Source organism: Macaca fascicularis, chromosome 7, assembly GCF_037993035.2.
Source record: "Macaca fascicularis isolate 582-1 chromosome 7, T2T-MFA8v1.1".
In the NCBI taxonomy this organism is placed as follows: Eukaryota; Metazoa; Chordata; class Mammalia; order Primates; family Cercopithecidae; genus Macaca; species Macaca fascicularis.
The window spans coordinates 156353869-156366869 of record NC_088381.1 but is presented as its reverse complement, the minus strand read 5'-3'; the positions used below and the strand labels follow the sequence as shown (position 1 = coordinate 156366869).

The 13001-nt window shown below is 36.6% G+C and overlaps 1 protein-coding gene across 17 annotated transcripts in view; it reads right to left on the bottom strand.

Annotated features, from left to right (window-relative positions):
* Positions 1-13001, bottom strand: part of SPATA7 (spermatogenesis associated 7) — a 63869-nt gene extending 50868 nt beyond the window's left edge. For 3 of the 17 annotated variants that reach the window (XM_073998000.1, XM_005561977.4, XM_073997995.1), the window contains exons 1-5: positions 12851-13001; positions 7279-7353; positions 6976-7136; positions 5296-5391; positions 2261-2308 (exon numbers count right to left, since the gene is read on the bottom strand). Coding sequence is in view for 15 of the 17 variants with exons in the window: in XM_005561977.4 (XP_005562034.1) it covers positions 2261-2308; positions 5296-5332 (85 nt within the window). In the remaining 2 variants the exon portion in view is untranslated. Of the gene's footprint in view, positions 1-2260; positions 2309-5295; positions 5392-6975; positions 7137-7278; positions 7356-12657 lie in introns of those variants that run through there. The other 14 variants (XM_065549185.2, XM_073997996.1, XM_015453254.4 and 11 more) reach the window with 8 other exon arrangements.

Sequence of the window (13001 nt, the reverse complement as noted above, 5' to 3'; positions counted from 1 at the left end):
AGGTAAAATGACTTGCCCATATAACTTGTATGTAGTGACCAAACTGGTCTTTAAAAATATGTAGTAAGCAGTCTCTACTCTTGCCTAACATGCCTTTTTTCCTCCTTTAAAATTATTTGAATCTAATTTTCCATAAAAAATGACAGCCTACACAAAGGTTTGTTGCAAACATAAAAAGAATAGAAAAGGGAGAATACAAAGTGTCAAGCACAAGGCCTGAGAAAGACACTGTGTTTGTAGCTATGAACTATAGCTGGTAGCTACTGTCTCCCCTACCTTCTATCTCTTCAACTAAGAAGATATACAAGAAGAGATGAGTTAACCATTCCTACTGTTTCTGATCTTTCCTAGATTGCAACCAAAAGGCACTTCCCTATCTATGTTTTTATTCATTTATCATTTACCATGAACTAACCTTAGGTGAATATTTACTTTTTAATGTAGAAATGTTCTCAAACTCTACATAAATTCAAATATTAACTTAGAAAACTTAGAAACTTAGAAAACACTGAACTTAAAATTTATAACACTGATTTTTATATGATTAATAAGACAATCATAGGCTGTGACAGCCATGTTTTTAAAGTATACACTTTTAAAGTATCCTATTTTTAAAGTATACATTTCTTAATTGAAATCAAACAAAGCCTTCAAATGGTATTCTTCAGAAATTTTTAAACAGGGTTTTCAAATTTTCAGTCGGATGATTTGCTTAGTAAATATTTCTAAAAACGAAGATACTTGGTCAAAGGGTAGCTATATAAGAATTCTATATATACTGTGTCAATATTATGGGTTTTCTTTTTCCTTTTTTTTTTTTTCTTGAGACAGGGTCTCACTCTATCACCTAGGCTGGAGTGCAGTGGCATGATCATGGCTTACTGCAGCCTTGACCTCCCTGGCTCAAGTAATCCTTCCATCTTAGCCTCCTGAGTAGCTGGGACCAGAGTTGCATGCTACCACGTCCAGCTAATTTTTGTATTTTTTGAAGAGACAGGGTTTCATCATGTTGCCTAGGCTACTCTAAAATGCCTGGGCTCAAGTGATCCACATGTCTCTGTCTCCCAAAGTGCTGATTATAGGTGTGAGCCACTGTGCCTGGGTATTTTTGGATAATTTTGAAGTTAGAAATGCTTTCTCAAAAGGCAATGTGTCAACACCTTTTAGTATGGCTACTATTAAACAAATAGAAAAAAGCAAGTGTTGGGGAGGACATGGGGAAATCTGAATACTTGAGCATCATTAGTTGTAATGTAAAATGGTGCAGCTGCTACAGAAAACGATGTGGTCGCTGGGTGCAGTGGCTCACGCGTATAATCCCAGCACTTTGGGGGACTGAGGCAGATGGATCACTTGAGCTCAGGAGTTTGAGACAAGCCTGGGCAACATGGTAAAACCCTGTCTCTACATAAAAAGACAATTACAGGCTGTGACAAAATTAGCTGGGCATGGTGGCTTGCACCTGTAATCCCACCTACTTGGGAGGCTGAGGTGGGAGGATTGCTTGAGCCCAGGAGGATTGCTTGCAGTGAGGTGAGATCACTCCACTGCATTTTAGCCCCAGGACAATAGAATGAGACCCTGTCTCAAAAGAAAAAAAAAAAGAAAAAGAAAATAGTATGCTTTCTCAAAAAATTAAAAATAGAATATATGATTTAGCAATTCCACTTCTGAATATACTCCCAAAATCTTTAAAAGGAGGGTCTTGAAGAGGTATTTGTATACTCATGTCCATAGCAGTATAGTTTATTCACCACAGCCAAAAGGTCAATGTAACCCAAGTGTCCATCAACTGACGAATGCATAAATAAAATGTGGTATATATACAGAATGGAATTTTATTCAGCCTTAAAAAAGGAGATTCTGACGCATTATGATGTGGGTGAACCTTGAGGACATCATGCTAGGTGAAATAAGCCAGTCACAACAGAACAAACACTATATGATTCCACTTATATAAGGTACCTAAAATAGATTCATAGAGATTGTAAGTACAATGGTGACAGTAGTCAAATTCACAGAGATAAAAAGAATGTTGGTTTCCAGGGCCTATGGGAGGAAATTAATGTTTATGTGGCACAGGAATTTCAGTTTTGCAGTATAAAGAGAGTTCTGGAGGTAGTGGTTATTATTGTACCACAATATTCATGTACTTAATATTGAACTGGACACTTAAAAATGGTTAAGACAGTAAATTTTATATGATGTATATTTTATCTTAATTGTTTTTTAATTAAAATAATGTTAAAAAATTACTTACACTTTACGCTGGTACTCATGCTTACTGGAACTGAGCAGTCTACTGCAGCTGAAAGAGAAAGTTAATAGTTTAATAATATTCTCAGTACTTATAAATGACAAATACCAAATGTGGAAGTCACAAAATATTCCAGACCTTGCAGTTGTTTATTGTACTTCTAGAGATGGAAAACACAATACCCTTGATTAAAAATACACTGTTGGGATTAATAAATCATTCAATACTGCAGAAGAAAATACTAGTGAACTTGAAAACACAGCAATATAAACTATTCAGAATGAAACAGACTTAACATACTTATAATGTAGTCCCAAAACAAGCTTGGGGGAAAAAAAGCAAAATGGAAGACTTACACGGCCTGATTTCAAGACTTACTGTAATGCTACAATAATTAAGGCAGTGTGGTATGGGGCTTAAAGACAGACATATAGATCAACAGAACCAAGGAGTTAAGTCCAGAAACAGACCCACGTACATGGTCAACTGACTTTCTTTTTTTTTTTTTTTTTTTTTTGAGACGGAGTCTCGCTCTGTCGCCCAGGCTGGAGTGCAGTGGCACAATCTCGGCTCACTGCAAGCTCCGCTCCGCCTCCCGGGTTCACGCCATTCTCCTGCCTCAGCTTCCCAAGTAGCTGGGACTACAGGCGCACGCCACCACGCCCGGCTAATTTTTTGTAATTTTAGTAGAGACGGGGTTTCACCATGTTAGCCAGGATGGTCTGGAACTCCTGACCTCGTGATCCACCCGCCTCGGCCTCCCAAAGTGCTGGGATTACAGACGTGAGCCACCGCGCCCAGCCTCAACTGACTTTCAAAAAGTACTAGGACAATTAAATAGAGAAAAGATAACCTCTTCAACAAATGGAACTGGGAAATTTGGATATGAAGAGGTAAAAAAACAAAACAAACAAAAAACATCAAAACCCTTATATCATACCATATACAAAAACTAACTCAAAATGGATCGCAAATTTAAATGTAAGGGCTAAAACTTTAAAACTTCTAGAAGAAAACATATTAAGAAAATCTGAGTGACCTAAGGTTAGGCAAATATTTCTTGAACAGATTATGAAAACAAGTATAAAAAACTAAAGATTTCACGATTTTCACATCACAAAATATTTTTCTTTTGATTTTTTTTAGCCATTTAAAAATATAAGCATCATAAAATATAAACTAAAATTTAAAAACTTTAGCTATTTAAATGAGAAAATAAAAATTTAAAAGACAGTCAAAAATTGGTGAAATTCAAATAAGGTCTATAGTTAATGGGATTGCATCAATATTGATTTCCTGGTTTTGATAACTATACTACGGTTTTTAAGATTTTTAACATTAGCAGAAGAGCAGGGTAAAGGTATACCTCTACACCATTTTTAAATGTTTCTGTAAGTCTAAAAAATTTTCCAGAATACAAATTTAAATAAGAAAATGAAAACACCAGCTACAGATTGAGAAAAAAAAAATCTGCAAAACATATATCTGATACAGAATCTGTATATAAAGAAACTCTCACAACTTAATACTAAAGAGACAACTCATTTTTAATAATGGGTAAAAGATCTGAATAGTCATTTGACCAAAGAAGATATACAGATGGGAAATAATAACGTAGCATCACTAGAAATCAGGGAAATGCAAACTAAAACTGTGAAGTTATACTATTTCATAAACTAAAACTGTGAAGTTATACTATTTCATAGAATCGTTAAAAAAGGACCGTCAACACCAAGGGTTGGTAAGGGTGCAGAAGTAATGGAAATGGAAATGGTATATTCCCTCTGGAAAACCGTAGTTTCTTATAAAAGTAAACCTATACTTAATATATTACCTCATAGTTCTACTCCTGACACATAACTTTACCCAAGTGAAATGTAAACACATCTTCCAAAATTGTATGTGAATGTTTATAGCAGCTTTACTCCTAATGGCCCAAAGTGAGTCAAAACAATCCAAATGTTTAACAAATCGTGAATCATAAACAAATTGTGGTCTATTCATTAAATGAAATACTCCTTAACAATACAAAAGAATAAATGGTGGTACACAGAACAGCATGATTAGTCTCAAGATCATTAAGCTAACTGAAAAAAGGCAGACCCAAAACAATACACGATTCCATTTCTATGAACTTATAGAAAAGGTAAAACTACAGGAGAGAGACCAGATCAGTGGTTGCCAGGGATTTGTCAGGAGGAGACTGACTGCAAAGGACTAGGGGGAACTCTTTTGAGGTAATGGATTTTTTCTATATCAAGGGTCGGCAAATTTTTTCTACAACGGGCCAGGTAGTAAATGCTTCAGGCTTTGCAGGGTGATACAGTCTGTCACAAGTGGTCAACTCTGCTTTTTAGTGTAAAAGCTGCCACAGACAATATGTAAAAGATTGAAAATGACTGTTTGTCTATGGATAACTAAATTTGAATTTCATGTCACAAAATATTGTTTTTATTTATTGCTACCATTTAAAAATATGAACACCATTCTTAGTTCATGGGCTGTACAGAAACAGGTGGTAGAGGGTTTGGCCTGAACGGTGTAGTTAGCTGATTCCTGTTTTACAGCATGGTTGTAGTAGTATTTATATAAATGTGTTCATTTTTCAAAGTATTTATCTGTACACATTATAATCAATGCATTTTATAATGTAAGTTTTATCTCAATAAAGCTGATAAAAGAAAAAAAATTAAACAGAAATATAGCTAGCATCTTCTTTGTGCAACTTCCATAGATGTGTAAACAAAAAAGCAGATTATAAATTTTTATATTAAAAGCAATATCTAACAAAATATTATTAGCAATAGAGATAAAATGAAATAAAACAGGCATTATATAGATTTCAAATATAGTTAACAAAAATGGGTGTGAATTTGCTAAGTACCTAGAGTCAATAATTTGTATCACACTAAACCAAACAAATACAAATCCTCTTATATATATATAAGGTTTTCATTTTTGCTATAGATGTATTTTAATGAGAAGTGAAGCTGGAGGTTTAAATTGAGAACAGAGAGTTCACATTTGCACATTTTTACCTTTGGCTGAAAGGATTTTATTATAGTGAACAGCCATGTGATTCTTGACCAGCTGGAGAGTGCTTAGTCTGAGAGAAGAGGAGTCAGTGCAAAAAGCTAAAAATTAAAACATAATCATTATATATTTAAAACTAATATAAAAATCATGAGATAAACAAGGTACTGATTATTTAATTCATTCTTATAAAATGTTCTGAAATTCAACCAGAGATATTGATATGACATTGTGATGTGAATCTTTAATCTTGCACTGATAATGCCAATGAGCTATTGACCATTTGGGTTCAAATCTTCCTGAGAATAAAATTTTACAAGCCTGAGAGTCTGAGGAAGAGATTCTAGGATATGACCTATTATTGCATTTAGAAAACTATTTCTTTTTGGCAGCTCTCAATCTTGTAACTAAGAATGTTTAGCTGCTTGCTTAATTAGTTATCACTGTTAATACTTAAACAATCAATGGAGTTTCAGAAATTCAATGAATACCCAATCCCAAAACTCTACATACAAAAATTATATTCTGAGAAGCAAATTTCTAACTTAAACCTGAAAACAAGATCTACATATCAGTTTACTACATTCTTTTTGAAGTACTAAAACTATCTTATAACAAGTGTAATCGCAAAGAAATTCCATGACATGAAACTCCTTGGTCCTCATTCAAACCATTTAAAAGAAATCTTAGAAATAGTTAAGCACTTACATACAAGTATATAATGTAAATGTAGGCAAAACTTTTTTAAACATTAAAAAGTTTTTGAGAATACATGCAAAATGGTTAAAAAAATTCAGCAGATAAAACGGCATATGGAGATTGAAAAATAAGTGACTTCTCTACCCTGACCTTTAGTCTCTCTTCCCAGAAATACACCGTTACTGTTTAAATGCATCCTTCCAGAGGCTCTGTGCATAATATAAGCCTATGCAATAATTATGAGCTTGATGCTACTACTAAAAATATTTACTGAATAAATGCCATTTACCATGCATTGTTCTAAATTCTTCATAAGTATAAACTTATCTCATCATTATTATCATCATTTATTCAAAGTGAAAACTGAGGCACAGAGATATGAGTTACATCTTCAAGGTTACACTGTTGATAAGGGATGCAGCTTCCATGTGACGCAAGGCAGCCTTATACTTACAACCACCATACCTATACCAGCTCTATACATATATTCTTTAAAAGAAAGTTAGCAAACTTTACATATTGTTCTTTATCCTGATTTCTATGTATGTATATTTTAAATCTAGTTTCAACTTTTTATTTAAAATTTATTTTTTTAAAGTTTATGATTATGGCTGTATATGTATGTATGTATCACACTGTAAGACAAATAAGTGAGGCAACTGAAAATAAGATCCTCCCAACACATTTGGAGGTAACAGTATCAAAGATTTTTCATGTAAATAGGGAAAATAAGGCTTTCAAATATTTTGCCTAAGAATATTCACTTATACTTCTAAGCTATAATTACAAAAATTTATTTTAAAACCTATCTTAAAAATTTACCTTGAAAGTTTTAAAATATAAAAATATCACAGCACCTAGAAATCCAGTTGGATAAAGAGGCCCATAGGCTTTTGCTCCTAATATGAAATGTATTATTCAAGTGCACTTTTTCTTGGCATAGCTTTTCCTTTTCAGTGCTTATGTCTTTAATACCTGCTACTTACCATTTTAACAAGGCAGGCATGCCTTAAATCAGGGTAGTTTCCTGGCAAAAGTAGAGCTGGGCTGCTGTAGCAGCTGGGAGCAGGAGACAGCCAAGTCCACATCCAGGGCACAATAATAGTTTGAAATCATAGACTCCAAAATTCTCTAATCTCAAGAACGCCTATATTTCATTAAAATTAATAATATGAAGTTCAAATATTCGTCAAATGAAATAATTTTTCCATCATGTCATATAATTTGCAAGTAAAGGAAACACTCAGACAATCTTTTAACAAAGTTACCATTTTAAGCACCTCACTTACCATTACTTTTGGTGCTCAAGTGTCCTTTAAATAGGCATGGTGGACCATATCTGGGAAGGACAGAGGTTGCTCTGACTTTTAACAAGAAAAAAAATCATAAATTAGGATAAATGAAACACAACTTTTACAAAAACAACAATATTCAATATTTTTTAAATAATAAATTTATCACAAAATAATTTCTTTCCCAAAAGGTGATTATGTTTTTAGTGGTAATCTCCAAAACAGGAAGTCTGAGTTACGGCATTAAACGTAATTTAATATGTAAAATATAAATGCTATATCCCCCAGAGACGTTTTAAGAGGGTAAGATGGCTAGTTCACTATCAGGTGGGCTGTTAAAAGCTATAACAAGGAGGACACATACGAAGTCTAGAAGATATATGGATGACTAAATGTAGAAAAAAGAAGTATCAAGATAGGAGAACTAAAATCTAGTACCAGAGAACAAAGCTTGTCAGAATAGATTAAAACAGAAAAACAAACTGAGGTCGGAATACCTATGAAGCTCTTTCTATGTCACAGGTCAGAGTGCAGGATGGAAAAAAAATACTTAGGACAATACAAGCCAAGGCAATGCCATCTGAACTGGGAAAAAAGACAGTGATGAAATGAGCATAGCTTCTACCAAGAAAGAAGGAGGGTAGAAAAAATACCAACAAACTCTCAGAAAAGCCTCATTTCTCCAGATAGAAAGAACTGTGACTTTTTTCTTGTCCAGAATTTAATGCCTTTTCACCTGGAAATGACAACTCAACTTTCTTTTGGGCGACTGCTATTCCTTTACTCTTAGCCCAGGTGGTTCAAAGAGAGCTGACCCCACTGTCAGGGTTAGGCATAAAACCCAAATCTGGACAGCTGCGTTGACAGCATCAGCAATGCTATGTGATCCAAGTCCCGCCATGAGATACACAATCCTGGGCCTTTGACTGGAACTATTAGGAAAGGTACTTTCATTTCACTGGGCTTGCTAAACCCAGTGAAGGGTCTAAGCAAGCCCTGTATTGCTGGTGGCCATCCCGAACCATATAAAGGAACCTGTCTGAGAATGAAGCCTACACAGTCAAGTGGAACCAAGATAGAAAGAGATTCCTTGGTGACATCATTTGAGTACCTGAGGCCAACCATATTTGATGCTCTACCTTACCTAGACTTTTCTTTATATTAGCCAAAAAAAAAAAAAAAAAAATCACATTTTAGCTTAAACTAGTATGAGCTGATTTCTTCATTTGTAGTCAAAATGCTAATTAATTTAGTAGTAACCCTGCCAGGCAGTGCTCCAAGCACTTTACTGGTATAAATTCATTTAATCCTTACAATTCTCCCTACTTTATAGATGAGGGTAATTGAAGCACAGAGGTTAAACTCATAATTTGCCAAAGATTACACAAGATTGTGACAGATTTGGGATCTGAGCCCAAGCAGTCTGGTTCCTGGATCTTACTTATTACACTATCTTGACCAATATAAACTGCTCAGTACTTGAACCATGCTCTAAGCTACTAAATCATGTGAAACAGATCAAGAAGATATCTCAACTATATGTAGTTTATTCCCTTCAAATTCCATTCTATTGTATGTATGTTTCACTATAGGTCACAGAAAAAGGAAAAACAGGTATACCCAGAGAAGTGTGAAAGGATGAAAAAAGAATGAAAAAAGGTTGGAACCTAGTGATACTGCCTTGGATAGAAATGCTTCCCCACCCATCTGTAGGTGACAGCTGTGAACAAGGTGGTTAATATTTGGCCCCAGGAATCAAACCAGCTTCTCTTTAGCATAAGATGGTGATAAGAACAAACATGGAATTTAGATGTTCCTTGATGTCTATGTTCCCTTGTCTATTTACTATCAGATGTACACCAAGGCATATACTCCTTGGGTTCTGATATTCCTACATATAAATGTCATATTAAAAGTGACAGAATTAGGGCTGGGCACAACGGCTCATGCTTGTAATCCCAGCACTTTGGGAGACCAAGGCAGGCAGATCACCTAAGCTCAGGAGTTCAAGACCAGCCTGGACAACATGGTGAAACTCTAACTGTACAAAAAAAATACAAAATTAGCTGGGTGTGGTGGTGTGCGCCTGTAGTCCCAGCTACACAGGAGGCAGAGGTGGGAGGATGATTGAGTCCAGGAGGCTGCACTGCACTCCAGTCTGGGTAACAGAATAAGACCCTGTCTCAAAAAAAGAAAAAAAAAACCAAAAACCTAACAGAATTGATGGGAGAAATAGACAACTTAATTCATCTACCCTCTCACAGTTTCTGGGTCCTGCTTTGTGTCCTGTGTATAGGTCACATTGTCCTGTTTTTGTTTTTGTTTTTTTGCATGACTTGTAATTTCTTTTTGTTGAAAAGTTAACATTTTAGGTAACATATTGTAGCAACTCTAGATACAGAATCCTCTCCTGAGCTTGTTTCCATTGTTGTTCACTTGTTTGTTTAGTGACTTGGCTAAGCAATTTATCAGTCTCTTTCCCATGGAATGGGAAGCCTCTGATACCACTCCTCAGTGATGAAGCTTTGGGCACGTGCACAATCACGCCTTCGCTAATGAGGTCTGAACCCCAGTCTTCGGGAGAAAGTCTCTTTCAAATTGTCCTTCCTTGAGTACTTTCCCTTAATTCTAGGTACCAAATACAGTTTTCTTATATCTTTTTAATTAATTCATTAAATTTTTTAAATACTAGAGACAGGGTGTTGCTATGTTACCCAGGCTGTTTACAAACTCCTGGCCTCAGGTGATGCTCCTGCCTCAGCCTCCTAAAATGCTGAGATTACAGGCATGAGCTGACATACCCAGCCTCTTACATCTTATACTCTTTTATGAAAGTATAACAATTCTTTAACTTTTCCTTGTATAAACTAATGTATGTATGGTTTCTATCTCCTGACTGGACCCAGAATGAGCCAAAGGGGCATGAAGAAGTAGCCTAAAAACCAAATGCCAAGGAAAAGAACATCATTCTCTAACTATTAGGACTAACATCCTGTCAATGAGATCGAAGATCTTAGTGGGGAAATTCACGGGTATATGAGAGCAGCCCATTTTCCTACACAATTTGATTAAAATAGCCAGAAGAAAGTCCAGTGAGGAAAGATGAAAGTGTTTCTTGTGGCAGGGTTTCTCCGGAAGACCAAAGGTTTCGGAATCTACCATTGATAAGTGTCTCTATGAGACCAATAGATCAAAATAATTTTTTTTTTTTTGAGATGGAGTCTTGCCTGTTGCCCAGGCTGGAGTGCAGTGGCATGATCTTGGCTCACCGCAACCTCCTCCTCCCAGGTTCAAGTGATTCTCCTGCCTCAGCCTCCCCAGTAGCTGGGACTACAGGCACATGCCACCATGCCTGGCTAATTTTTGTATTTTTTGGTAGAGACGGGGTTTAATTATGTTGCCCAGGCTGGTCTCGAACTCCAGACCTGAAACTCCCAGAGTGCTGGGAAAAAAATTTTTTTCAAGTTACTTTCAGTTACCTATACTAATAGGTTGCCTCCTCTCCTCCCCAAAGGTCATTGATATTAGAGTGAATGGCAATTTGTTATTACCAATCTTTTCTTCATCTTCCCCCATAGGAAGCTGGAAGCCACGCCTTATATATTACCTAGTCCAAGCCCCCATTTGATAAATAACTGAGGCCCAGGGATGTAGAGTGAGGTGAAGATGACCTAGTTAATAGGAAACAAAGATTACAAACAAGACTAACCGTTTTTCAGTCTGTTGCTCTATTATACCACCATTTAGAAGGTTTGCCTTGCAAAAGAATGTCTAAAACGTGATTACAGTAAGAGCATGACAAAACATAATTTTTCTTTAGATATTTTAACATTTTATCATCTGAAATAACTAAAAGCACCTTCTAATGAAATCTAAGAAATTTATTTTCAATTAAGTATTTTAGCTTTGTCTAAAATTATTTATGGTTTCCTATTAATAATAATTTACAGTATATGAAAGCTGACTGCCCCAGTTATTTGCTGATTACATTTATTTTAAAAATTCAAAACTAATAACAATATTTGATATTATCATATATTATATCCTAAATAGGAAGCTAACTAAATTGTGCAAGTTGTAAAAATATTAACTTTTACATTTGGCATGAACCCAATTTTTAAAATAATTCAAAAATCAAATACTGACAACTTACTAAATCTACTATACTCTAAATTTTACATATATCCTTTCCCCCTGCCCATCCCTACCATGGAATAGTAAGTAAACGCATTGGCTTCAGATTTTATATTTTTCACCTAGATTCAAATCCTGTTCTGCCACTGTGACCTTGGCAAATCATTTGTGATCTTTTGCTTTAGTTTCTTCACTATGAAATAAGGCTAATGCCTAACAAGATATTTTTGTACATTAAATGAGATAATTTGGAAATAGTTCCTAGTACATAGTAAGGGTTTAATTTTAGTTTATGTGCAAAATTTCTTAAGATCATAAAGCGTTTTGATTTGCTTTTTCTGAAACCTAGGTTGGTAAAGTGTCAGAATATACAGTTTGCTGATCAATGAATAGTTATCTCCTACAATCAGAGTAGCACTTATTTTGATCAATGACTACATAATAAAGGCAGACTCATTCAAAAAATGACATCCAGGAATCATTTAGCAGTTTGGTTTAAAGGCAGTCTTTTAAATAGATAAAAACACTGTATTAGGAGGGGCGGGGAGTCTAAAGATTGCCTCATTTGACTCGAGGAAAGAATGCTACTCGTTCAGAAAGTGTGAAAATGCAAATTATTTGGTTTGGGCCGATTTGTAGAGATTTAAGGTTATATTTCCCCACCCCCCAACCTCACCCCATGATGTCCACCTGACTTAAGAAATCAGTAGATAACAGGTGTATATAGTGATTACGGATTGCTGCTAAAACTGCAGTCCGCTGACCAGCAACACTGCATTACCTGGAAATTTATTATAAATGCAAAATCTCAGCCACCCCCAAGGGACCTACTGAATCATAATCTGCATTTTAACATGATTCTGAGGGGATTCCTATTTACATAAAGTTACAGAAGCCCTGGGTTACTCAATAGCTTTGGGGGAGGTAGTTACTGAATGGGAGATTTCGTATTTACTGACCACTTAAAATGTGCCAGGATCTTCTCTACATTATCTGCATTTAATCTTCAAGAACTCCATGGCTTGAGTATTTGACCCTCATGTTCAAGAGATGAGAAAACTGAGGGTCGTCTCCATGGAGAGCAGAGGAGTTTGATTTGGGGCCCGGGGCGGTCTGACTCCAAAGACCAAACCTGGTTCCTCTGCCTGGGAGCTACCGAGGTTTTAACGGCTGCACGACCCTGAGTTCAGGAGACAGGGGCCCCTGGTGTCAGGGCGACAAATTCAGGGCAAAGAAGCGGACCTGCGAGGCTGGCAAGCAGTCTCTCCCTCTTCCTTTGCGCGGGCCCGGGCAGCTCCGGGCAACACTGGCGATTCAGCCAGGGGTAGGAAGCGCCCAAGGGGCGGCCTTGCACTCGGCTGCCCGGACCCGAGGCTGGGAGCGCCGGCTGGAGCAAGGGGCGAGGCGGCGGTAGCCCGTGACAGCTGCCCTTTACCTCTCCGGCTGCCATCCATGCTTAGTCCTCTTGCAGCCGCCGTAGGGACACGGGGGATCCCCTTCGGTCCTTCCCCTGGCCGGGCCCAGCCCCGGCAGTGGAGGACTGGAAAGTAAGAGCCTGCGGGGGCGGCAGCAGCAGGGAAACCGTC